The sequence below is a fragment of the Lepidochelys kempii genome, chromosome 2, assembly GCF_965140265.1.
Source record: "Lepidochelys kempii isolate rLepKem1 chromosome 2, rLepKem1.hap2, whole genome shotgun sequence".
NCBI lineage: Eukaryota > Metazoa > Chordata > Testudines > Cheloniidae > Lepidochelys > Lepidochelys kempii.
Window position 1 is genome coordinate 226308435 of NC_133257.1, and position 25939 is coordinate 226334373.

At 40.7% G+C, this 25939-nt stretch overlaps 1 protein-coding gene across 8 annotated transcripts in view; it reads right to left on the reverse strand.

Moving 5' to 3' along the window:
• CFAP69 (cilia and flagella associated protein 69) overlaps nucleotides 1–25939 on the reverse strand; it is a 51055-nt gene that overhangs the window by 4112 nt on the left and 21004 nt on the right. For 5 of the 8 annotated variants that reach the window (XM_073334019.1, XM_073334027.1, XM_073334024.1 and 2 more), the window contains 14 exons: nucleotides 21750–21798; nucleotides 21516–21637; nucleotides 20091–20307; nucleotides 17090–17254; nucleotides 14719–14837; nucleotides 14151–14269; nucleotides 12125–12206; nucleotides 11292–11484; nucleotides 10409–10546; nucleotides 8947–9023; nucleotides 8314–8511; nucleotides 6140–6226; nucleotides 4314–4418; nucleotides 306–1261 (listed from right to left, as the gene is read on the reverse strand). In XM_073334019.1, coding sequence (XP_073190120.1) covers nucleotides 1040–1261; nucleotides 4314–4418; nucleotides 6140–6226; nucleotides 8314–8511; nucleotides 8947–9023; nucleotides 10409–10546; nucleotides 11292–11484; nucleotides 12125–12206; nucleotides 14151–14269; nucleotides 14719–14837; nucleotides 17090–17254; nucleotides 20091–20307; nucleotides 21516–21637; nucleotides 21750–21798 — 1893 coding nt within the window. In that variant the 3' untranslated portion in view covers nucleotides 306–1039. Of the gene's footprint in view, nucleotides 1–305; nucleotides 1262–4313; nucleotides 4419–6139; nucleotides 6227–8313; nucleotides 8512–8946; nucleotides 9024–10408; nucleotides 10547–11291; nucleotides 11485–12124; nucleotides 12207–14150; nucleotides 14270–14718; nucleotides 14838–17089; nucleotides 17255–20090; nucleotides 20308–21515; nucleotides 21638–21749; nucleotides 21799–25939 lie in introns of those variants that run through there. The other 3 variants (XM_073334020.1, XM_073334022.1, XM_073334021.1) reach the window with 3 other exon arrangements.

Consider the following 25939-nt stretch of genomic DNA (forward strand, 5'->3'; position numbering starts at 1 on the left):
CTTGTGGCTTGTAATGTACTGGTCAACTGGCTACCTGAGGCTGGTTTGTAAAAGATGGGGAGAGCAGTATTTCCATTGTTTATAGTCTAAGATCATTCTGTAACTGATTCCCAGAATCCCAAGTTATATACGTTAGTGCATCATACCACCCCACAAACTCTCTCCACCAGGCTTGATTATGCCTTGAGAATGAGGAAATAAGGAGACTATAACCTCTTTCTCTGATACTCTTCTACCGCTCTCATCTATTGCCTTCAGAAACATTAGACACACAATGTTTTGTAAGGGATCCCTGGGGGTGGGGGTGGGGGTGGGAAGGGGGAAAGAGGGGAGAGGATGGGACAAGCGTTTGATGTGGAGTGGCTTCTAGATGAGATTTGTTTTGATCATTAGGTCTTCTACAGACCCACAGTTTTTCCACTATACTATCCATCTTTAAACTGAATAGGTTTAAAGCCTTGGAATCGCAAATTCTCTGTCCTGGACTGGAGACCTCGGGGGAAAGCTCAGAATTCTCAGGTATGAATGGCAGATATTAACTGTAGTCTCCACAAAACAAACCAACCCAACAACATACAGAGCTCCTTTAGACCATATCTGGTCACACACTGGCCTTCTGCAACAATCATCATAGATTCCTCTCTCCTCACATATAGAGAACTTTCTAGTGGAGGGATCTGGGTGCAGGGGGAGATTCTTGTTCCACAAATACGAGCTGTAGATTGTCAGCAATGTTTGTAATTTGTAATTCTCATGTGCAGTGTTGCTGACGAATATGATGTTCTACTGATAAATTTTCTTAATTTATAGTTCTTTTGTAGCATGGACTCATCTCTCCTTGATTTTCTGCAGACGCTGGAACAATTATTCAGGGCAGCGTGTCCAAGAAATTTAATCAGATCCACATTAAAAGAATTTGCTACATCTTGTCTGCTCAACAAGACCCCACAGGCACAGAAGCAGAAGTAAGTCAGAAGCCCTGAGCTGCCTTCACAAGGCACTCTGACTGGAATGGCGATTTTTTCTTTTCATCTCAACTTCAAAATGTTAGATAGCAAGTCTTCTCCTGGGCTGTCAAGAGTTCAAGATACAGAGACTTGTCATGCTCCCAAGAAGATCCTGAAAGCATCTGAAATCTTCTGAGGAAGAGGTACTTGTACACACACTCATCCCAGGTAATAAAGAAAAGGGAAAAGACGTGGATTAAACTTGAACCTTCTTTTTCCAAAGACTTTGTCTTCAGCCACGTAAGATGGGATATCTGTGAAGGAACGGATAACTGGAAAGGAAGTCTTTACGGAAGTCATTAACAGCTGCACAGGTCTTCCCAGTGACAGAGGCACAAAGTCCTGTTCTCTCCAAATTTTTCATAGAAATCCTCCTGTGATACCAAGTTACAGGGGAGAACAGGGGGTCTGAACTCCAAAGACTAAGCAAGTGAATCAACTGGTTGTATACAATGTTATGGATTCTGTCACTGCCTGACCTCTTACCTCCGGTGCCTTAATGATATGCTGCTAGAGCTCAGAGCCCGACACCAGTAGCAACCTACAAATGCAAAGGTCTCACTGTGGATTTCACCAGCCTAGTTACTCTTTGCAGGGTGATCCCAAAAGTCTTCCCCATTCCAAGTCTCCCCAAAACAGTCTATCACGCATTTTTAATCTACCAGTTGCTCAGATTTTTCCCCTCTGGTTCCTCACCCCTGAAGTAGTGAAACTTGCCCCCAGTTATCAGTTCACTTTGGCACATACACTCCCCGCAGATTGCACAACAGATACCTGCTTGGGGTAAAAGTAACCCTCCCACCCCCAGATCAGGGGAGGGAAAACTTTTTTTGGCCTGAGGGCTGCATCGGGTTTCGAAAATTGTATGGAGGGGGGGCATAGCCCGCTCCCCTATCCGCCCCCCCCACTTCTCGCCCCTGACAACCCCCCCCAGGACTCCAGCCCCATCCAACCACCCCATCTCTCTGTCCCCTGACTGCCACCCACTGCCCCATCCAACACCCCCTTTCCTTCCTTATGCCCCCATGGAACCCCTGCCCCATCCAGCCACCCTTCTCCCTGCCCCCTGACTGCCCCCGGAACCCTGTTCCTGACTGCCCCCTGCCGCCCCATCTAACCCCCCCCTTCCTGACTGCCCCCCTGGAATCTCTGCTCCCATTCAACCACTCCGTTCCCTGCCCTCTGACTGCCCCAACCCCTATCCACCCCCCGACCACCGTCCTGAACTCCCCTGCCCTCTATCCAACCCGCCCTGCTCTCTGCCCCCTTACCGTGCAGCACAGAGCACCAGGTCAGGCCGGGCTCTACAGCTGTGTTGCCCCAGGAGCTCGCAGCCCCGCTGCGCCACCTGGAGCATTGCGCTGGTGGTGCAGTGAGCTGAGGCTGTGGGAGAACAGTGGGGGAGGGGCTGGGGGCGAGCCTCCTGGGCCAGGGGCTCAGGGGTCAGGCAGGAAGGTCCCATGGGCCGGATGTGGCCCACAGGCCGTAGTTTGCCCACCTCTGCCCCAGACAGAAAAAAAAAATATATCAGAGATTCAAAGATGAAATAGGAAGAAAAGCAACACAGTTACACAGAAAACACAGACACAACTTCAGGCTTTACATTTCCGTATTAGCTAAATTCCATTTTCTAATATAAGTTACCTATTGCCTCTGAACAGTTTCTCAGCATACCCTCTGGCACAGAGAGAATCTAGCCTTTCACAGACCACACTCTGCCTACAGGCAGGCCCTGAATTTTTGGATGTCCTTCACTTCAAATCCCTTCCTTTGTAAGGGTTTGCAGTTTTTTCCCCCCCGTCTCTCAGATTATGGGGATTCACGGCAGGGGAAATGACCCACCAATGAAGGTGTGCTGCTGTAGAGCGTCTGGCAAAGACACTCTATGCCAACCGGAGAGAGGTCTCCTGTCAGCATAAGAAAACCACTTCCGCGAGAGGCAGTAACTATGTTGGTGGGAGAAGCTCTTCCGACAACATAGCACTGTCCACACCGGCACTTAGGTCAGTGTAACTTATGTCGCTAAGGGGGCTTATTCACACCACTGAGTGACATAAGTTACACCGACATAAGTGCTAATGTGTATGTAACCCACACACCTTCTGGGTGTGGTGTTCTGTCCCATCTAGAGGGATCAAGACCACTTAAAGAGAGAGAAAATGAGTCTGCTCTTCAGCCTTAGCTACCAGCCAGTTGGTTTTTAGCTCATGTGGCAGAAGCTCATGAACTAAGCTCCAGAGATCCCCAGTTCTATCCTGCTCACCGACATCTGGGGTCTGTCGGCGTTACATGTACAAGCCCTTTGTTTTCCAAGCCTGGGGATTTCTTTTCAGTTTCAAGTTGTTTCAGTGTTTTCCCATTTCCCAATGTCTTTTTTCTAACTGGACAATGGATGGGTACTTGAAATTAGTTTTGTGTAAAATAACTGGCTTGGCAGGAGCTGCCATCCTCTCCCCCTTGCTATAACATGTACGTGAAATTGTAGTGCGGGACATGAACATACTATTGTATATACCTCAATACAAAGATTCATAATCACTGTTTGTATACATATCTCAATGACCACCAAGTTCAGAACATTGCAAGCATTCATAAAAGATTTTACTTGTCAGATTTTTATGCACAATAACATTGTATACAATCAGTTGATTCAAGTGCTTATTCTTTGGAATTCAGAACCCTTGTTCTCCCCTGGGGGTGTCTGGACCCTGACTGTCACACTCTCTTTAGAAGATTGACCCATAAATGGTAGAGCCTACATTTCTTTACAGTAGCTTCAGATCACAGAGACTTTCTCTGACCAGTTTCAATTCCTTGATGCCTGTGGATGTGTTACAGTGGTTGAAGTGGTGCTTACTAATTATGCTGTGCAGACATCTACCTAAAAAGACAAGACTAACATCCATCAAGAATGCTTTCAGGACTCTTTCATGGTCTTTGCAGGCTCAAGGAGTAAAAGCCACACTGCTGGAAAAGGCCTTTGTGATAAAAACCCTTTTCTGAAGCATCAAAGGCATCAAAACATGTGCATTCATAATAGACATCTTTCTGCTAAAAAAGGCACAGTGCTTTAACCTCACATGCTTGGGTCTGGTCATCAAGGACATTTCTTAAAGCAACTTGGGAAAAAAAGGGGATTGAACAAAAGATAGAATAGACTGAGATCAACTCATTTCTGGAATGGACAGGGAGCCTAACATTAAAAAACAAACAAACAATAACTAACTCTTGAGCCTAAACTACACTATTTTATTTCCATTAGCTTGTTATTGTGAGTTAAGCTGAATGCCTGGAAACTTTACTTACTGTCGTATTCAGGCCTTTAATTTTAGTTGAGTGGAGTGTTGCGTTTTGTCGTCTCGACTTTGATCTAGACGCTTCTATTGATTTTTCCTGAAGTCTTTTTGCTTTCTAAATATATTTAACAAAGTAAGAGTTATTTTTATGAGAATCAGCACTGCACTACATGACACCAGACAGAGAATGGTGTAATTAGTACTATAAAATAAAACATGAAGGGTCATTTCCATTTACTTTTAACGAAAGTATGAATAATGGGAATATAAAGTCTGTAATATGAATTGATTCATCAAAATGTGTTGGAAAACAAAACAATTTGGTATTGCAGCCAGGAGATAAGAAAAAAAAAAAAGACAGAACAGAGTAAGTGTAGCCATTAGTACTCTGTCTTGGGCGTGTGATCTAGTAGTCAGAATAGGGAGTGGGAGTCAAGAATCTGGGCCTTTATAGCTCAGCCACTCAACCTCTGCTCTTGGACAAGTCCTTTATCCTCTCTATACCTCAGTTTCCACATCTTTGAAAGGGAATTGATACTAGAGACTACCTCAGAGGTAGGGTATTGTAAAAGTTAAGCATTAATAGAGGCTGAGAAAAGGGTCAGAAGGGATATGACAGACCTATAATTAGTAGCTGAGGGGCAGAAGAGGCAGGAAGCTCATGAGAGCTGTGGTGTCCCAGGCTGCTCAATACCTTCCCAACATGCAAGTTTTTCTTTCGTGTTTTGGATTTGCATGGTGGGCGGACATTCCCCAGAATAGGCTGGCTTCCTGCAGAACCAATATCTGACTGAACTAGATAATGAGCCTGGAGGTTTTTTTAAAAAAAAAAACCCTCTCTTTATAGTCAACTTTTATTCTTCACTTAGTTTTAATTCATGACTGCAGGTTACACCTTGCCACACAGACTGAGCAACTCACAGCCTAGATCTTTGCTACATGCCTGAACTCGGTACTCTTATACCGAGACCAGTTTTTTCCTCAGGTGTCTCTTTTCAAGAATGAACAGATTTGGCTACAGACACATTTCATTGTCAATAATTTCCTTCAGTCCCCAAATTAGTCTCGTTGTCTTACTCTGGATTCTACCCTGGATGTCCTTTTTGAAATGTAAATGCAAATATTGTACACAATAAAAGTGATCTTGGTATCAGAACAGATTAGCAAGCCTCAGGTTATCTTCAGATATTTGCTGTGGGAAAAACCAAGGGAGGGATTATAAAAAAAAAAAGAAAACGACTGCCAAATTTGCAGTTTCAGCCTCTCTTTTTGGTATCTGCTTTTGCACATGAGCATGATTGTACTTGCAGAGAGAGAGTGCTCATCCCCACTTTGTGACTGGAAATTGAGGAGCAGCCAGGTTACTAGTGACTGCACAGCTCTGCCAAGAAGCCTTTGTCTTCAGTAAAGAACAGCATTTCTGTTATGTGTTATGAATAAAAATAATACCCCCCAGCTCTACTATACTTCTCATCATTAGATCACAAAAAGTTCTTCATAATCTTTAATATATTCATCTTCACTACACCCATAGGGATGTATTATTATCCTCATTTTACAGGTGGGGAATTTCAGGCAGAGACAGAATAAGTGACGTGCCCATGGTCACACAATAAATCTGTGGTGGAGCAGAAAACCAAACCTGGGTCTCTCAAGTACTAGGGAAGTGTACTAACCACCGAGCCTTACTTACTATCAGAGCATTACTGAGTCAGGTTTGAGTCCAGCTGTAATTTCTATAGTAATATCCTTGTACTCAATACTGAATAAAGCTGCTTGGAATTGTTCAATGATATAACAACATTGCTGATATAAATTCCCCCAAACACTTCTTACCTTTAAAGCCTCATAATTTGATGTCCGAGTTAAGAAATCTTCCCAGGATTTATTTACCATTTCTCTCTGTTTATGGATAGCTTGAATCTACAAGGTGACAAGAGATTTGAGGAGATGTAATACACACTGTATTTCCATTAACTGTATTGAATTCCTTGCTCCTGATGCTTGTACAATGCTTCCACCTATTTACCCTGATTTTGTGGCCTCCCCTCTGGCTTTTCTTAATGTAGCACTTTTCCTTTGCCTGGAAGGATGACCGGGATCAGTGCTTCTCTAGTACTGACTAGAGGAGACTGCCAGAGAATGTTGTGCTTTTCTCATTCCCTAATAAAGACAAGACACATCATCTCTGTTGCAAACCAACTCTTCGCTGACCCTTAAGATGAAGGGGCCACAGCAAGCAATACTGACAACTCTGTGATTGAGAAAGGAGAAATCCTTCAATCCTACCTACTTTAAAGCTGCATGGAAGAGGGAACTGAGATACAATCAGTTGTGGTGGGAAGAAACAGATACGAAAGGGAGGGGAAATTACAATTATGAGACAAATAGAAAGACCTGGAGCGGGGAAAAAAGAAAGATGCTGTATGCCCTCCTAGTGGAAAGGAAGGCCTTAACTGAAGTATTGTGTCCAGTTCTGGGTGTCACATTTCAGGAAAGATGTGGACAAATAGGAAAAAGCCCAGAGAAAAGAGCGACAAAAATGATTAAAGGTCTAGAAAACATGACCTATGAGGGAAGATTGAAAAAATTGGGTTTGTTTAAGAGAAGAAAAGAGGGGACATAACAGTTTTCAAGTACATAAAAGGTTGTTACAAGGAGGAGGGAGAAAAATTTCTCTTCTTAACCTCTGAGGATAGGACAAGAAGCAATGGGCTTATATTGCAGCAAGGGCGGTTTAGGTTGGACATTAGGAAAAACTTCCTAACTATCAGGGTGGTTAAGCACTAGAATAAATTGCCTAGGGAGGTTGTGGAATCTCCATCATTGGGGATTTTTAAGAGCAGGTTAGACAAACACGTGTCAGGGATGGTCTAGATAATACTTAGTTCTGCCTTGAGTGCAGGGGACTGGACTAGATGACCTCTCGAGGTCCCTTCCAGTTCTATGATCTGAAAAAATTCATTTTCATTTTCAGGCCTTTTGACAGAAGCAAGCAAAAAGATTCTCAAAATAGGAAGAGGTAGGGTAGTACTGGTGCCTCTTATAAGCTTTAGTCCAGTGAGTAGCACATTCACCTGGGGGGTGGGAGATCTGGGTTCAGTTCCCATCTATGGCTGATGGGAGAAAGGCTCTGAACCCAGGTCTCCCATATCTCAAATGAGTGCCCTAGCCACAAGGCTAAAGCTTATAAAGGGAAGCACCACCTCCATCTTTAGCTCCTCCAGCCATTTTGTGAATCCTTTGCTTGCTTTTGTCAAAATGCATGAAAGTCTAAACTAAATTTTTTGGGTTGAACTGAAATGTTTTGACATTACTGAAACATTTTGACTTGAAGTTTTTTGTTTCAGTAATGTCAAACCATTTCAATTCATTTTGGTGTGAAATGTTTTGGGACTTTTCAATGAACTGAAAATTTTCAAAAATGTCATTTTTAGTTTGACCCAAGAAGACTTCTCTTCCCCCTCCCCCATGTTTCCAAAACTAACCATGAATCAAAAAAAGTCCATTATTCATCCCGCTCTACGTTAAACCGTATTGGAACCAGTTTTACCACTAATCATGTTTCAGCTCAGTTTTGGAAAACTGTACCCCTTCAATTGTAAATACTGCCCTTAGAGTTTCATTATGAGAAAGATCTATTTGTAATGATTGCTTTACAGTTAGTATAACCTTGCCCTTTCCTCTTTTGCAAAAGACGAGAGACAGACCTAACAAACATAGTAGTATGATTACTATTTGGATTCTACCAGTGGTGATACATTGCACAGTTGTTTCTTTCATATTGCTAATTAAATATTGACAAAATTATAATACTTGAGAAATAAAATTAAGTTTTTAAAAATTATTTCACTTTAACTGCTGATGAAATCTGAAGAGAATACCTTAATACAAATATGGTATGACTTTGAACTCTGTTAAACAAGATAATCTTACTAATATAAGTAGTCAGCAAAATAATATATACTGAAGTAAATGGGCTTTTCTTGAATAAATAGTTCATGTCTTACCTTGGAGTAAACCTTTTTTTCCTCCTGGAGTTCTTGGTGCTGTTGACTTTCAAGCATTTCAGTCTGGAGAGTGGCAACCATCTTTCCAACATTTTCTGATGCCTCTGAAATAACTTTCAAGGCTTCCTCATCAGGAGTGACTGGTCTGAACATTTCTTCTTTTAGTTCTGCACATATTTCACTCCAGACTTCTCCAACCTTTGTGTTAAATAGACTATTTTTTAAAAAGGCTGATGTTTATTTCTGAGAGTTCCAGCGATTCAAAATACAATCGACATATCCTCTCCCGCTCTCCTTTTTGTTAAGTTTTATTCTCCAGAATGCTTACACAGTGCTTGTCTTCAGAGAGTTGAACCAGGGTGTGAATCTGCAGCCACACCATCTTTTTTGGTACAAAACTGCCTTATCAGGCGGCCATAACAAGTTGCATAATGTGTGTGTGCACACGCATGCACAGGTGCTCAAGAAGAATAAGACAGAAAAAACTTTTGAGGGTTGTGTGTTAAATCTGATTTTTAACTTGTATATATTGCAATTATAAAGGGGTTCTTTAGCTGTAATACATTTTTATTTTTCTTGTATTTTGTGTGTGTGTGCACGCAAAAGTAGTAACATTTAAAAAAAAATACTCACTTTAAAGTCAAGATATCGACGTATGACAGCAAGTGTGACAAAATCCTTAGCAGACAAACCAGGCAAATTTTCAAAACCTAAAAAAGTATTGTTAATTATTATTTAGATATGAATGACATCACATATTTGTCTTAAATTATAAGACAATACACCATGGCACGCACCGAGTGTGACAAAATGTTATCAAATGCAGAAGTGTTGTCACAAATTTGTATAGTATCTTCACCAAACACTCTTTAATCCTGTCAGTTACTTGTGCTGGCTTCTGGTGATAAGATAGCCACTTCCCTATAACTAAATTGTTCTGTATTAATGCTTTACTTATGGGTGTCCACACAACCTTCATATCACCTGTATTGCCATGGCTGTGTTATGTCTCTGCTATTCTTGTGTTGCAAGGAAATGTTCCTCTATTTAAGTCAGATTTCATAAGGGACAGATGTAGCTAACTCCTTCCTTATTGAGAAGCATGGTACTGTGACTCCAGTAAAAAGTGATGAATCATGAAGGAGCAGAGCTATTTAGCAGAAGAGTCATACTACAAGGATTTTGGTACTTTCTTTCAGGGATTTGTACTGAGACCCTCTTCTAACTCCTGAACTCAGCCTTGCAAACAGAATGACTCCAGTATTTTATAAAATGCTACTAAGAATAAATGTAAACAGAGAGGGTGGAGGCAAGGTCCAGCTACTAAGACTTTGAATTCTCACTTTTGTGCATGTTGAAATTTCAATAATAATATCCAATTTACATAATTTTGAATTGTTCAGCTATTATATTTGCCCAAATCTCATTATAAATTTCACATTCACAAAATACTTGTAGCCCAACACTGTAGTATATATTTATTAGAGTATGTTTTACATCATTTTACAGGTTTAAAGCATTTTGTGACACGTAGCATGGCATGAAAGGAAAAGCCTTAACAGATTTTTTGGATCTGCCATATCACAGACCAAAAAACAGTATATGACATGGCTTCACTGAGAGGTATGCCACACAGTTTTAAATGCTGTAAAAAGCTTTCCAATTTTGTATAAACCATTTCCATGCTATTTGTTTCTCACATCTGGTATTCTGAACTACATAAGCAATATGGAGATGTTATGTGTGAATCATAGATACGTAGGGATGGAAGGGACCTTGAGAAGTCACCAAGTCCAACCCCCTGCACTGTGGCAGAACCAAGTAAAGCTAGACGATCCCTGACAGGTGACAGGTTGGACAAACACCGACAGGTGTTTGTCCAACTTGTTTTTAAAAGCTTCCAATGATGGGGACTCCATAATGTCCCTTAGAAGTCTATTCCAGAGCTTATCTACCCTTATGGTTAGAAAGCTTTTCCTGATATCTACCTTGAATGTAGGTCAAACATGTATAGCAATGGCTATGTTGTGCTGCTGGTGAAGAAGTTCAGATTAATGATAAATTTGAAAATTGGGATGCAATGTGTACTCCTTACCTAGCTTGCATAATACAGAATAAATTTTTGCCCTCATGTTTTCAGACACTTCCATGATAGCAGTGCTGGGGCAGTTGGCAGACATTGGGATCACTCCTTGTTGTTCTTGGAAGCTGCCAACTAAAGGTTTCTTTGCATCTAATAATTTCATAACACACACACACACAAAGTTAACAAGTGTCAGGTTACACATTATTAAACTTTTATAATTTTTTAAAAATAGGTTATCTGGTTTAGGTTATATGTTAGTCAACCACTATATACTGATATATTTCACTATTCATCCTTGGTCACCTCCAAAACTGAGGTAGTCATCTCATTTAGTGTATACCCACACAAACCTGGAATAGCTCCATTGATTTGGTGTGAGATAGGGCAGAATTTGGGCCAGGAAATGCTGATTAATACTGATAACTTCTTGTGACAATAAAATTTTTTTTCCCTTTCTTGCTATTTCACATTTTATATCCATATAAGTTATATGCAAGAAGCTCTCAACATTAGAGGAAAACCACTTTCAAGTAAACTTTGAAATAGGACATAGAACTCTCCTTAAGGACACAGCTGATACACAGCTGCAGAATGAAGCTGTTCAGCTGTCAATCATTAAAAAGGAATGGACAGCTGAGGATATTAGGGATAGTTCTCTTGCCAGGTAATGAAGCAAATGCCACCTAGTGGCAAACCTGTATAACAAAATTAAAAAAAAACACCTTTATATGTAGGCATTTTGAGGTTGGTCAGAAGAAGATACACTGACATAGGAATGAGATTCACTATAATTTATTTACATTTGAAGGACTCAGTTATTAGAAGAATAATTTATTTTCTACTTTATTCAATGAAACTGCACATAGATGGTTTAAAGTCTGCTAACCCTTACCAACAATTCTTCCATGTTGATCATGTTTGACTCCCAGCTCCAAATCCTCTTGTTTCCACAAATGTATTAAAAGGCTAGCTGCAGTCTGATCTTTCTTCCCTCGCCAGGTGTTGATGTGAGAAGCAGTTTTAGAATTGTCACAAAATTCAATCAATATTCCAAGAATTAGGTTGCATATGTTCTTTTGTTTTAACTTTGTCAAGGACCAGGGAAAAGAGTTGAAAGTAGTTTAGAACACAAAGAAATTCCATCTTCATAGCCAAAACAGAGAAATCCTATGGACCAAACTGTTCAAAACTGGTCACCAAACGTACTTTCACAAAACTTCCACACGCACTTGTATGTGGAAGGCCCACAAGCTTTGTGTGAGTATCTTAGGTTGCCAGTAGTAAAATGCTGGCCATGTGTCTATAAAGTACCTTTTAAGTCCCTAATTCATCAAGGCACTTAAAGATATGCTTAAGTCTATCCCTATTGATTTCAATGAGACTTAAGCATGTGCTTAAATGCTTTTCTGAATCAGGACTTAAGTGAATAGCCTATAAATAGAAGAATCCATTAAAATATAAATTTGAGTGAAATTAACACCGACAAATATTTTTTTAAAAACAAAGATAAAATGAGAAACTTGTATGATATATGCATGTGCCCTGGAGTGTAGGTACTTACATTGAGTGAATTAACTGCTCTGGGTTTCACATGATATTGTATACCGATATGGTACTCTCAGCAGGAGCAATAACAAAAAAGGAAAAAGTTGCTATTTTTCTATGTTTTAGTACTAGTGTTATTCTCTAATAAAATAATAAATAAATAAATAAATTAATACCTACTGCCAACAAATCCAGAAGGAGAAAAATGCCCTCTTTTCTGAGAAAATAATCCTCTGTGATGTAACATCCCATGACACAGCACCTTAAATGGAAATAATTTCCATGTTAGAAATAACACCTTTTACACTATACAACATCCTAGCAAACATGCAGATAATTTACTTTAATGTGTTGCATAAAAATATCATTTGATATAACTGGATGTTTACTGGGAAACAGAACAGTGGTACAGTACCCATCACTTTATCACTGCATTTAAATATATTAACACTGCATTGCTTTTAAAAGAAGAAAATAAATATACTTGCTAAAAATTGATTGAAGAGCCACTAGTGTTAAGTATGTTTCAGAATTTTTTTTTGGTAAGGTTTGTTTCAGCTGCTGTAGGTTAGAGCAACCTCATTTGGGCCCCAATCACCTCAGAACCAGGGGAGATTAAAGGCTTGTCTACACTGGCAAGTTTCTGCACAGTAAAGCAGCTTTCTGCACTCAAATTGCAAATGTGCACACACTGCAAGCCACTTTGTACGCAGAAATGCCTCAGTTGCAGTGCTGCAGAAAAACCACCTTAATGAGAATCCTAAGGCTATTTGCGCAGAGGCTCCAGCGCTCTATTGCCAGTGTAGACACTTGATTGCTTTCTGCACTGTAATTGGCCTCCGGACCCATCCCATAATGCCTCAAGTGACCAATCTGCTCATTGTTTTGAACTCGGCTGCCCTGGAGACATGCACCCCTCCTCTTTCAAAGCACTGTTTCTGACAGCCGTTGCGTGCTGTGCTGATCTGCTCCGTGACACAAAGCAAACCATTAATGTGGAATGCTTGTGCTGTTGAACACAGAGGCAGAGGTGTGTGTGTGTGTGTTGTGTGACAGAGAGAGATTACTGTACAGAGAGCCCAGGGAGGGATGCAGAGGCTGATGTCGGGGTTTCCCCCTCCCCCTGCCTCAAGACTGGTTGCTTCCTGCCGCTGTCTGAATTTACAAGACTGCATGCTGACACACACTCTGTTCCCCAAAACACACTGTCTCTCTCCTCTCCTCCTCCATATACACACACACACACACACACACACAAACTCCCTGTCACACACACTTCCATCCCCCTCCCCGCTACTTCAGTTGAAAAGCAGCTGGCGATGTAGTAGGATGCCCATGGGATTGGGAAACTTGTATCATGTGACACTGTGCCTGCCCCATGCAAACCCTCCCCAAAGCACCCTGCGGCCAGTTGCACAGTGGAATAGCTACCACAATGCACTGTTGTCTTTGCCATTGCAAGACTGCAAATGTGGATGCGCTCCAGCATCACAAAGAGCACAGTGTGGACACGCAGCAGCGGTTTAATTCCAGCGTTTTAATAAAAGTGGTATAACTTGTGCAGAAACTTGCCAGTGTAGACATACCCTTAGAGCCACTTCTACTTCCTCAAGTTCATGGTCAGCATCATCTGAAGATTGAAACCAGTGCCTAAAGGACTTCTTTGCATATCAGTGATGCAATCTTCATTCAGTACAGCTCAAAGCCACCTTTCTACTATCTCAATCCTGGGTAGCCTGGGGGCAGAAACAGCTCACAGTACAAGATATGCTACTTGTATCCAGTAGGTGTGGCAACTGTGGATGAGTTCACAAGGTGCTCCACCTCCCACCTTTGGCATGGCCCTTCCTTACTCCCAACAGGACACCTGTGTCAAGAGTGGGAGGAGGAAGTGGGTGGCCTAAAGCCAAGCATTGCTTGTGCAATCCAAGAATTTTCCTGGCACAGGAGAAATCTTCAGCTGCTCTTTTAGGGCATCTTTCTGTCTGCTATGGGTGAAATTAGTACCAAGGATTGAGCCCCAGATCTAGTATGAATTGAGTACAAAAATATTTTTATTATGATTTAGTCAAAAGGCATAATGAACATTTAAGCACCTTAAATTAGAGAAAGGTCTTCATGTCTAGAGAAGAGTAACAACTGTACAAACATAAAATACAAGACTTCCCTTTAACAATTACTGTTATTAAAATAGTTCCACACTTACCACAAACTGTCTAATGTGCTAAAAAGGAGTCGATTATGACCTAATCCACTATATAACTTATTTGGATCCATCTTCATGAATGGCATAAGTATATCCACTCCTCCACAGCCAAACAGTTCCTGTTAAGACATTAATCAAAACTGTATTTTTCCTAAATACACACAAAATCTCAAACAAACAAAAACTAAATCATGTTCCTTGTATCTGTATTAGTCCTTCCTCATGAACTAGAGGAGATTTTTTTCCTTATACTGACAGTGCTAAAATAGATTTTCAGTTTTTGATTCTAAAAGTCCTTATCTCACTATTTCTTCACCCCAAACAAACATATTTTCACCCCTTTATTTAGATGATGCAAAATGCTAATGACAGGGTTCTGTCAACTGCTCAAAAGGACTATGAGTAAGATGATGGAAGTAAAATGCAACATCACTGAAACTAGTTGTCAGAGAGCCTTTTATTCATGAGTGGTGAACTTCAAATGATAGTTACCTTTGAAGAAAATGGCAGTGTAATTTAAATAAAAACGTATTTTGACTTTTCTCACAGAATAATGCAGTAGGATTACCTTTCTATGAAGATCATTTTCACAGAGAGTAGACAATATAAGTAATATATCAGTTTGAATTTCCAGTACAATGGCATCTTCTTTTTCTTTAGATTTGTTTGCTATATGCTTTAATATATCTGGAATGACAGACAAATTAAAAACATGAGTGTCCTGTTTTACACAGAAAAGCTCATTATATCCAGTTACTACCTTTGCTGATATTTTTAAAATAAAATTTTCCAATGCAAGTACTCTATTGTCTAACACAATCTACCGGTGCTATACAATATTTATCTACTGAGCTTCACAAAATCTCACATAACCTGTAGTATTCCTGAATGAAAATTAGTTGCTAACAATAAAAATTAAGGATTAGATTGTGTAACCTTTACCCCACGGACTAAAGCCAGTGGAACTACAGGCTTGTCCACACAGCAAACTACTGAGCTAAAAACCAGGTGTGAATCTACAGAACACCAGCTTGCTGTGCACCAACTTGCCATGTGGAGCAATGAAAGTCCCAGAGCACGGCTTAGTGTATAGAGAGCAGAATACTAAGCAGCACTCCAGGACTATCACTGTGCTGTAGTAATATCCATATAACCAGTTAGTGAGCAGCAAGCTGGTATGCTGTAGATTCACATCCTGGCTTGCCACAAGATAACTCACCAAGTAGACAAGCCCACTTAAGTACCCTCCCAGGATAAATTAAAGCTCCACAATTTGATATCCAAAATAAGGGGTGAAATCCTGGCTCCACTGCAATCAATGGGTGTTTTTCCATTGACTTCAGTGAGACCAGAGTTTCATCGAAGGACATTAAACCCTTTATTTCTCTCCAAAATAGAATTTCTATTATAAGACATTCCCTATCTTCCACATCATGCCATCATTAGATTCCTCCAATTTTGGTTCTGTTGCACTCCTGGAAGTTTTATTTAAAAAGCAAAACAAAATAAAAATAACTTTGTAAACAATTCCTGACTTCACAACTGACACAAATTAAAAATAATAAATAGTACATTATAGTAGGTATGCTATATTGGACTAAGAAGTGGTCTGAGGTGCAGAGTGGGACAGAACTAGAGAAGCTTTACTCTGCATTTCTCTCCCTTATTCTCCTGGCACAACATTTAACAGATAAAAGACTTATGTGTAGGCACTGATTCTGCATTTATACAAAGGCCCCTTTACACCACTCTGGCAGCAAAAGTGAGTGTGAGTTACATTTCCGCTCATTTTAAGGTCCCTTTTCTCTGTCAGAGTGCTTTAAAATGGTCTTAGTGTAAATGAGAATTAGGGTCACAGTCTCTGACACTGCTCCTATCCAAGTCAACAGGAGTTCTACCATTGATTTCAGCAGGCAAGGATCAGGGCCATAATCATGAATGTAAATTATATGGGAGTTCAGAGAATACAAAACAGTAATGGGATCCACAACCTTTCACTCCTAAACTCTGAAGTGCTTTGAGATTTACTGACAAACAGTGCTCTATGAGAACAAGATATTATTATTAAATCATGGATTCAGATCAGTTCAGTCAATTCTGGTAAAAAGTTATCATAGGATACTTGTTCAGAGACCAATGAGTCTGCTACCCTTGTGAATACTCTCACCAAAAAAAGGATAAAGAATGAATTAAGATGGATGTTAAACTATTCTCTCATTGCAATTCAGTGTAGATTCTCTCCACCCTCCAGAACAATCTTTGTGTTATGTGTTTGTACAGTACCAAGCACAATGGGGCCCTGGTCAATAATTGGGGTCCCTAGGTGCTACCATAATAATAATAATAATTAGACAGCTTGCACTTGCAAATTATATCCCTTGGCTTTACAGAAGTATTCTATTTTGTGTGTGTGTTGTAGTGTCACAACATTAAAACAAATTAAATCAATGAATTTTTACATTGTTTTCACTTTTCCCCCTACTCGTGCTCTCACATATTGAAATTTTTCAGCAGTCGGGGACATGCATTAAAAAGTAAAGCACAACAACATGGATGGATCTGGATATGTCTAACTGATCAAGAGACCATACTTTGACAGAAAGGTTTCATGAAAGAGATTACTAGTAATTCCTTTTTTAAGTGAAGAAAGGCAAGTATCTCAGATAAGAGTCAAAGCTGGTAATTGATGACGACCCTCAAGTGTTAATATCTATGAACTAGTACCTGTACCACATGGCACAATGTTGTTTGTACATCAATATTAGAAATTTATAAAAATGGAGCACATCTAATTTTATGTGCTAGAAGGTAAAAATAGGAAATTAGAGAACATAACATTCCCAGTTTGTACACTTATGTGCAACATTTGAAACACACTATATTCAACAGAAGAACGTGCTATATATTGGATAAATATCACAACATAAATTGTGCTTTACCCAACAGTTGGTTAATTGCTCCCTGATCACAAAGATCAAGGTTCACAGCTTCGTCACAAAGGGACACCACAGGTCTCAGGACTCTCAGACTATAGCGCATCTGTGCAAGTTTGTTGCCACGACCACCTGCACCATGGAAACAGTTACCTTGACCGAAGAAGGGATCTGCAGATAAATCAAAACAAACATCTGCTTTTGCAATTTAGTGTAGATTCAAAATAAAATTGTGCTTTCAGTTGCTCTTTTGCAGATTTCAAATAAACCAAAACCAAAGTAACTAATCCCTTATTAAAAAGGGCTTTTTGTTTAAAAATAATTTTCTAATAAGAAATCTTAAAATACTTATAACTATACTTTTTATTATCATTACAAATGTGTTTTAATGAGTATTTTTAATTATTTCAACAATTTAGTTAGCTCAGTAAGTTACTGACTAGTTTTTTTCAGTGGAATCCGTGCTCCAATAAGACAAGTAAAAGAACATAAGAACGGCCATACTGGGTCAAACCAAAGGTCCATCTAGCCCAATATCCATCTTCTGATAGTAGCCAGTGCCAGGTTCCCCACAGGGAATGAACAGAACAAGTAATCATCAAGTGATCCATTCCCCGTCTCCCATTCCCAGCTTCTGGCAAACAGAGGTTAGGGACACCATCCCTGCCCATCCTGGCTAATAGCATTGATGGACGCATCCTCCATGAATTTATCAAGTTCGTTTTTGAACCCTGTTACAGTCTTGGCCTTCACAACATCCTCTGGCAAAGAGTTCCACAGGTTGACTGCGGGTTGTGTGAAGAAATATATTCCTTTTGTTTGTTTTAAACCTGCTGCCCATTAATTTCATCAGGTGACCCCTAATTCTTATGAGGAGTAAATAACACTTCCTTATTTACTTTCTCCACACCAGTCGTGATTTTATAGATCTCAATCATATTCCCCCTTAGTCGTCTCTTTTCCAAGATGAAAAATCCCAGTCTTATTAATCTCTCCTCATATGGAAGCCGTTCCATACCCCTTATAATTTTTGTTGCCCTTTTCTGAACCTTTTCCAATTCCAATGTGTCTTTTTTGAGATGGGGCAACCACATCTGCATGTGGTATTCAAGATGTGGGCATACCATGGATTTATACAGAGACAATATTATATTTTCTGTCTTATTATCTATCCCTTCCTTAATAATTCCCAACATTCTGTTTGCTTTTTTGACTGCTGCTGCACATTGAGTGGATGTTTTCAGAGAACTATTCGCAATGATGCCAAGATCTTTCTTGAGTGGTAACAGCTAATTTAGACTCCATCATTTTATATGTATAGTTGGGATTATGTTTTCCAACGTGCATTACTTTGCATTTATCAACATTGAATTTCATCTGCCATTTTGTTGCCCAGTCACCCAGGTTTGAGAGATCCTTTTGTAGCTCTTTGCAAACTGCCTGGGACTTAACTATCTTGAGTAGTTTTGTAGCATCTGCACATTTTGTCACCTCACTGTTTACCCCTTTTTCCAGATCATTTATGAATAAGATGAATAGCACTTAGCTCAGTATAGACCACTATTTACCTCTCTCCATTCTGAGAAGGGACAATTTATTATATCTTTTAACCAGTTATCAAACCCTGAGAGGGCCTTTCCTCTCATCCCATGACAGCTTACTTTGCTTAAGAGCCTTTGGTGAGGGACCTCGTCAAAGGCATTCAGAAAATCTAAGTACACTATATCCACTGGTTCCCCCTTGTCCACATGCTTGTTGACCCCCCTCAAAGAATTCTAGTAGATTGGTGAGGCATGATTTCCCTTTACAAAAACCATGTTGATTCTTTCCCAACAAATTATGTTCATCTATGTGTCTGACAATTTTGTTCTTTACTATTGTTTCAACCAGTTTGCCTAGTACTGAAGTCAGGCTTACTGGCCTGTAATTGCTGGGATCAACTCTGGAGCCCTTTTTAAAAATTGGCATCACATTAGCTATCCTCCAGTCAACAGAAGCTCATTTAAATGATAGGTTACAGATGACAGTTAGTAGTTCTGCAATTTCACATTTGATTTCCTTCAGAACTCTTGGGTGAATACCATCTGGTCCTGGTGACTTATTACTGTTTAGTTTACCAATTTGTTCCAAAACCTCCTCTAATGACACCTCAATCTGGGACAGTTCCTCAGATTTGTCTCCTAAAAAGACTGGCTCAGGTTTGGAAATCTCCCTCACATCCTCAGCCGTGAAGACCATTGCTAAGAATTCTTTCAGTTTCTCTGCAATGGCCTCAATGTCCTTGAGTGCTCCTTTAGCATCTTGATCGTCCAGTGGCCTCACTGGTTGTTTAGCAGGCTTCCTGCTTCTGATGTACTTAACATTTTTTTTTGCTGTTACTTTTTGAGCCTTTGGCTAGCTGTTCTTCAAATTCTTTTTTGGCCTTCCTAATTATTTTTTTACACCTTCACTTGCCAGAGTTTATGCTCCTTTCTATTTTTCTCACTACGATTTAACTTCCACTTTTTAAAGGATGCCTTTTTGCCTCTCACTGCTTCTTTTACTTTGATGTTTAGCCACAGTGGCACTTTTTTGGTTCTCTTACTATGTTTTTTAATTTGGGGTATACATTTAAGTAGAGCCTCTATTATGGTGTCTTTAAAAAGAGGGAAAACTGAGATTACCAGATTAAGTGAATATTTATCTGTATCATAAAATACTCATCTGATTAAATTTACTTATTTCTGTGCAGGAAACACTCAAAACTGGAATAAAAAAAAGTAATGTGGGCCAGCTATGAGGTGCATTCGATGAGCTGTTGTGTAGAAAACTGTAGAGCATCTTTCTTCAGTACGAGAGTTCATTCCTATTTAAGTTTTTCAAAAACTGATGAGAAAACTGATATAGTTCCTGTGGGAACTATATTTGAAAATTGTATTCCATGTTCATCAGTTTTTCTGTTTAATAGTTGTGCTGTATTTTCAGGGCCATGATATATAATTGGGATGGATGTCTAAAGTCAACTCACCTTGGCCCACACACCATTCTAGAAACATAAGGAGACGAGTATTCCCTTGACAGGTCATGTAGTCATCCACTAACAATGGAGCCACTGAAGCTAATGTAGCAATTGCATGAAGCTGTAATTCTTCATATTGGGCTGCTGACCAGTCACGTACACCAGGCTTTTCATTTGGTTTTACATAATGAAACAAAGCCAGCACCACTTTACCCTCATTTAGCAGCTGCAGATTCAAAAGATAAATAGGATACAGATATAGCTTAAAGATGTCACATGAAAATACGAAAAAAATCTAAGAGACTCAGTCAACTAATTTTTAAAATAGTTTTTAACTCAACTGTTTACAATTTCCTCCTTAAGGCTTTTAAAATGTACCCTTCAGTGTTTAGGCAATGCACAGACTCTCTCTGCGCATGATAAATGGTCACTTTACTATCACCTTGTATCAATGGTCAGTGGATCAAGCCCTCAACGAGTTTGTTCTAATTCAGTGATTAATTTAAAAAAACAAAACAAAAAACAGTGTGTTGTTAGTCTCTTGGATAAAGCTGTTGGGCCACATCTTCATCTGGTATAAATAATCATAGGGGCAGGGACCTCTTTTTGGTCTTTGTTTGTACAGCCCTATAGCACAAAGGAGTCCCACTTATGGGCCAGGACCTAAAGCTGCTACAATAATACAACCAATAATAATAATAATTATAAAATTGAAGTCATTATGAGGGTAGGAGGATCTGCATCACAGGAGGCAAGTTTGATGGGGGTGTCAGGGATATTTTGACTGTTGCGGGTGATGTTAGTGGTATGGTGTAATGCTGATATAAAAGGCTCAAAGACAGGTGTGTGGTGGGAGGACAGTCGCAACTAATGACAAGCTTGATGCATGATAATTCTTAGCTACCATATGCACTCAGCTAGCCTCTCATCAGTTTTACTGACTCATTGCCCAGTGGCTCCTTCAGGCTGTCAGAATCTGCAGAAATAGGGAGAAAATGCCCAGGACAGGACAAGTCTGTACTAGGAAAATTACCCGTGGTCGGCAATAGGAGCAGGTACATTGAAACTAGTGCTGAATATAGTTCAGTGAAGACAAATACTGTTCATATTCTGCACCAATTCAGTAAAACGTGGTTTCTGAGACAGTGATGAACTTGGCTTGTCCTCGTCTACATTTGCATTTGAGTCATGCCCAGCTTTCGCTTTTCAGAATACGTAATTTTTTTTAGTGTTGGACTAGATTTGCAAAACCTCTAAAAAATAGACACCTTATATTGCAATACAGCATCAGCACGAGGTCTGAAGCTAAGTACTGGTGTAAGATTATGAATTATTCACCTACAGATGAGCATATGGACATGGACAGTAAAGGATATTGCTATGATCAGTATAATGCTCTCATTTATTTACACAACCAATTTGGGTACAACTTACCTGTACTGCACACAGATCTTTTGCTAAGACTGCAACCATGTTAAACAGCAATTTTTTCAGCTCAAAGTCTTCATAACTGTAGGTAAGCTTAAGACCTCTTACCAAAGGATTGTGACTTTTAACTGGGAAGGAAATTATAGCCAAATTACAACTAAAGCTAAACAAAAAAATCAAAATATGATAATTAGGAAAAAAGCACTTATATTTCACATGTGCAATAAGAAGACATCTTACCTTCATTAAACGTTGCTAATAGAATTAACTGCTTAGTAAATCCACTTTCCTAACAGACATACAAAATAAATGTTTTAATTAAATCATACCTCATAATTTCATTGTAAGTTTTACTATTTTCTTGACAACATTTCAAAATGTCAGCTCTCATTTGTCAGTATATTCAGCATTTTACCAAATTAGGTGACAAGGTATTTGGTAATCTAAGGGTTCAATTAATCAAAATGTATACCTCATTCTGCACAAATATATGCAAGTCTGTGGAATCCCCAAAAGATTGGCATTCACTGGTCCAGTCTGGCACAGATGAAGACAACAGTCTCATAGTGTGGTTAGGGCTAAATTTGCAAAGTGGCTCCCTTCATTTGTGAGCATACAATTTTGCCAATTTGAGTAACGTTTGTGCATTCATTTGTACACACATACGTGTGTTTGTGCGTGCAATTTGTGCATGTGTCACGGTTCCTCCCCCACTCTGAACTCTAGGGTACAGATGTGGGGACCTGCATGAAAAACCTCCCAAGCTTATCTTTACCAGCTTAGGTCAAAACTTCCCCAAGGTACAAAATATTACACCTTGGACTGGCCGCTACCACCACCAAACTAATACTGGTTACTGGGGAAGAGCTGTTTGGACGCGTCCTTCCCCCCAAAATACTTCCCAAAACCTTGCACCCCACTTCCTGGACAAGGTTTGGTAAAAAGCCTCACCAATTTGCCTAGGTGACTACAGACCCAGACCCTTGGATCTTAAGAACAATGAACAATCCTCCCAACACTTGCACCCCCCCTTTCCTGGGAAATGTTGGATAAAAAGCCTCACCAATTTGCATAGGTGACCACAGACCCAAACCCTTGGATCTGAGAACAATGAAAAAGCATTCAGTGTTTTACAAGAAGACTTTTAATAAAAAAATAGAAGTAAATAGAAATAAAGAAATCCCCCCTGTAAAATCAGGATGGTAGATATCTTACAGGGTAATTAGATTCAAAAACATAGAGAACCCCTCTAGGCAAAACCTTGTTACAAAAAAGATACACAGACAGAAATAGTTATTCTATTCAGCACAATTCTTTTCTCAGCCATTTAAAGAAATCATAATCTAACACATACCTAGCTAGATTACTTACTAAAAGTTCTAAGGCTCCATTCCTGTTCTGTCCCCGGCCAAGACGACTACAGACAGACACAGACCCTTTGTTTCTCTCCCTCCTCCCAGCTTTTGAAAGTATCTTGTCTCCTCATTGGTCATTTTGGTCAGGTGCCAGCGAGGTTACCTTTAGCTTCTTAACCCTTTACAGGTGAGAGGAGCTTTCCCCTGGCCAGGAGGGATTTCAAAGGGGTTTACCCTTCCCTTTATATTTATGACACGCCCCCCAAATCTCAGCTAGGGTGAAACACTGGCTGGGATTTCTTCCTGGAGCTCTAGGAAAACAGAGTTAATAAGACACATGCATCTCTAAATATACTACCAAGTACATAAAGACTAACAATATTTTCCACATCTCAAGGACGATTTTAACCAGTTGATTCTGGGAAACTTTCACGGGAGAGTGCATCAGCCACTTTGTTAGAAGCTCCTGAGATGTGTCGGATGTCGAAATCAAAATCTTGGAGAGCTAAACTCCACCGAAGAAGTTTTTTGTTAGTTTCTTTGACAGTGTGAAGCCACTTTAGTGCAGCATGGTCGGTTTGCAGGTGGAAACGCCGTCCCCAAACATATGGGCGTAGCTTTTCCAGAGCGTAGACAATGGCATAACATTCTTTTTCAGTGACTGACCAGTTGCTTTCCCTCTCAGACAGTTTTTTGCTGAGAAACACTACAGGGTGGAATTCTTGATCAGGTCCTTTCTGCATTAAAACTGCTCCCACACCACGCTCGGATGCATCTGTGGTTACTAGGAACGGTTTGTCAAAGTCTGGGGCCCTTAGTACAGGGTCAGACATGAGTGTCGCTTTAAGCTTGTTAAAGGCCTTCTGACACTTTCCGGTCCACTGAACAGCATTTGGCTGTTTCTTTTTGGTTAGGTCTGTCAGTGGGGCAGCGATTTGGCTGTAGTGCGGTACAAATCGTCTGTAATAACCGGCCAAGCCTAAGAAGGATTGAACCTGTTTCTTTGACTTTGGGACAGGCCACTTTTGGATAGCATCCACTTTGGCCTGTAGGGGGCTGATAGTTCCTTGACCCACCTGGTGTCCAAGGTAAGTCACTCTGTTTAGGCCTATTTGACACTTCTTAGCCTTAACAGTTAGTCCTGCCTCCCTTATGCGCTCAAGGACTTTTTGTAGATGTTCCAGGTGGTCTGCCCAGGAATCCGAAAATATGGCCACATCGTCAAGGTAGGCGACTGCATATTCTCCTAATCCCGCTAGGAGACCATCTACAAGTCTTTGGAAAGTGGCGGGTGCATTTCGCAGCCCGAAAGGGAGTACATTAAATTCATACAGCCCGAGATGTGTGATGAAGGCTGACCTTTCCTTGGCAGATTCATCTAGCGGTACCTGCCAGTACCCCTTGGTTAAGTCCAAGGTAGAGATGAACTGGGCCCATCCCAGTTTCTCTAATAGTTCATCAGTGCGTGGCATTGGATAGTTGTCTGGGCGAGTTACAGCATTTAGCTTACGGTAGTCCACGCAAAAACGTATTTCTCCATCTGGTTTGGGAACTAGAACCACTGGAGATGCCCATGCACTTTCAGAGGGGCGGATTACACCCATCTGTAACATATCCTGGATCTCCCGTTCTATAGCAGTTTTAGCTTGAGGAGACACCCGGTAAGGGTGGACCCTAATTGGGTGAGCATTACCTGTGTCAATGGAGTGGTATGCCCGTTCAGTCAGTCCTGGGGTGGCTGAGAACGTTGGCGCGTAGCTAGTGCACAGCTTCTGGATCTGCTGTCGCTGCATACGCCCAAGGGTCATGGAGAGGTTCACCTCTTCCACACCACCAGCACATTTCCCTTCGTAGTAAACACCTTCAGGCCACTCAGCGTCGTCTCCTCCCTGGGCTGTAAACTGACAAACCTTTAATTCTCTGGAATAAAAGGGCTTTAGAGAATTAATATGGTACACCTTAGGCTTTCGGTTGGAGGTGGGGAATGCTATGAGATAATTAACAGCTCCCAGGCGCTCCTGGACCACGAATGGCCCTTCCCACGATGCTTCCATTTTATGGGCCTGGAGCGCCTTTAAGACCATGACCTGGTCTCCTACTTTGAAGGAACGCTCTCTGGCATGTTTATCATACCAGGCTTTTTGCTCTTTTTGAGCATCCTGTAAGTTTTCTCTAGCAAGGGCTAAAGAGGTTCGGAGGGTGTTTTGTAGGTTGGTTACAAAGTCCAGAATGTTAGTTCCTGGAGAAGGTGTAAATCCCTCCCATTGCTGCTTCACCAACTGCAATGGCCCCTTAACCTCACGGCCATATACAAGTTCAAATGGGAAAAACCCTAAACTGGGATGTGGTACAGCTCTGTAGGCAAAGAGCAACTGCTGCAATACTAGGTCCCAATCATTGGAGTGCTCATTTACGAATTTACGTATCATGGCCCCCAAAGTTCCATTAAACTTCTCCACCATGCCATTTGTTTGATGATGGTAAGGAGTGGCAACCAAGTGATTTACCCCATGAGCTTCCCAAAGGTTTTTCATAGTTCCTGCCAGGAAATTAGTCCCTGCATCTGTGAGGATGTCGGAGGGCCAACCTACCCTGGCAAAAATGTCTGCTAGTGCCTGGCACACACTTTTAGCCCTGGTGTTGCTTAGAGCTACTGCTTCCGGCCATCGGGTGGCAAAATCCATGAAAGTCAGTATGTACTGCTTTCCTCTGGGTGTCTTTTTCGGAAAAGGACCCAGAATATCCACAGCTACTCGCTGAAATGGAACTTCAATGATGGGGAGTGGCTGGAGAGGAGCTTTGACCTGGTCTTGGGGTTTTCCCACACCTCACAAGACTGGACATAGGTAGAAACATCCTTGCCCATTCCCTCCCAGTGGAATGACCCCCCCAAACAGTCTTTGGTCCTGTTCACCCCAGCATGGCCACTAGGGTGATCATGGGCTAAGCTCAAGAGCTTGGCCCGGTATTTAGTTGGAACTACCAACTGTCTCTGAGGATGCCAGTCTTCCTGGTGTCCCCCAGAAAGAGTTTCCTTGTATAAAAGTCCTCTTTCTACAACAAACCTGGATCGAT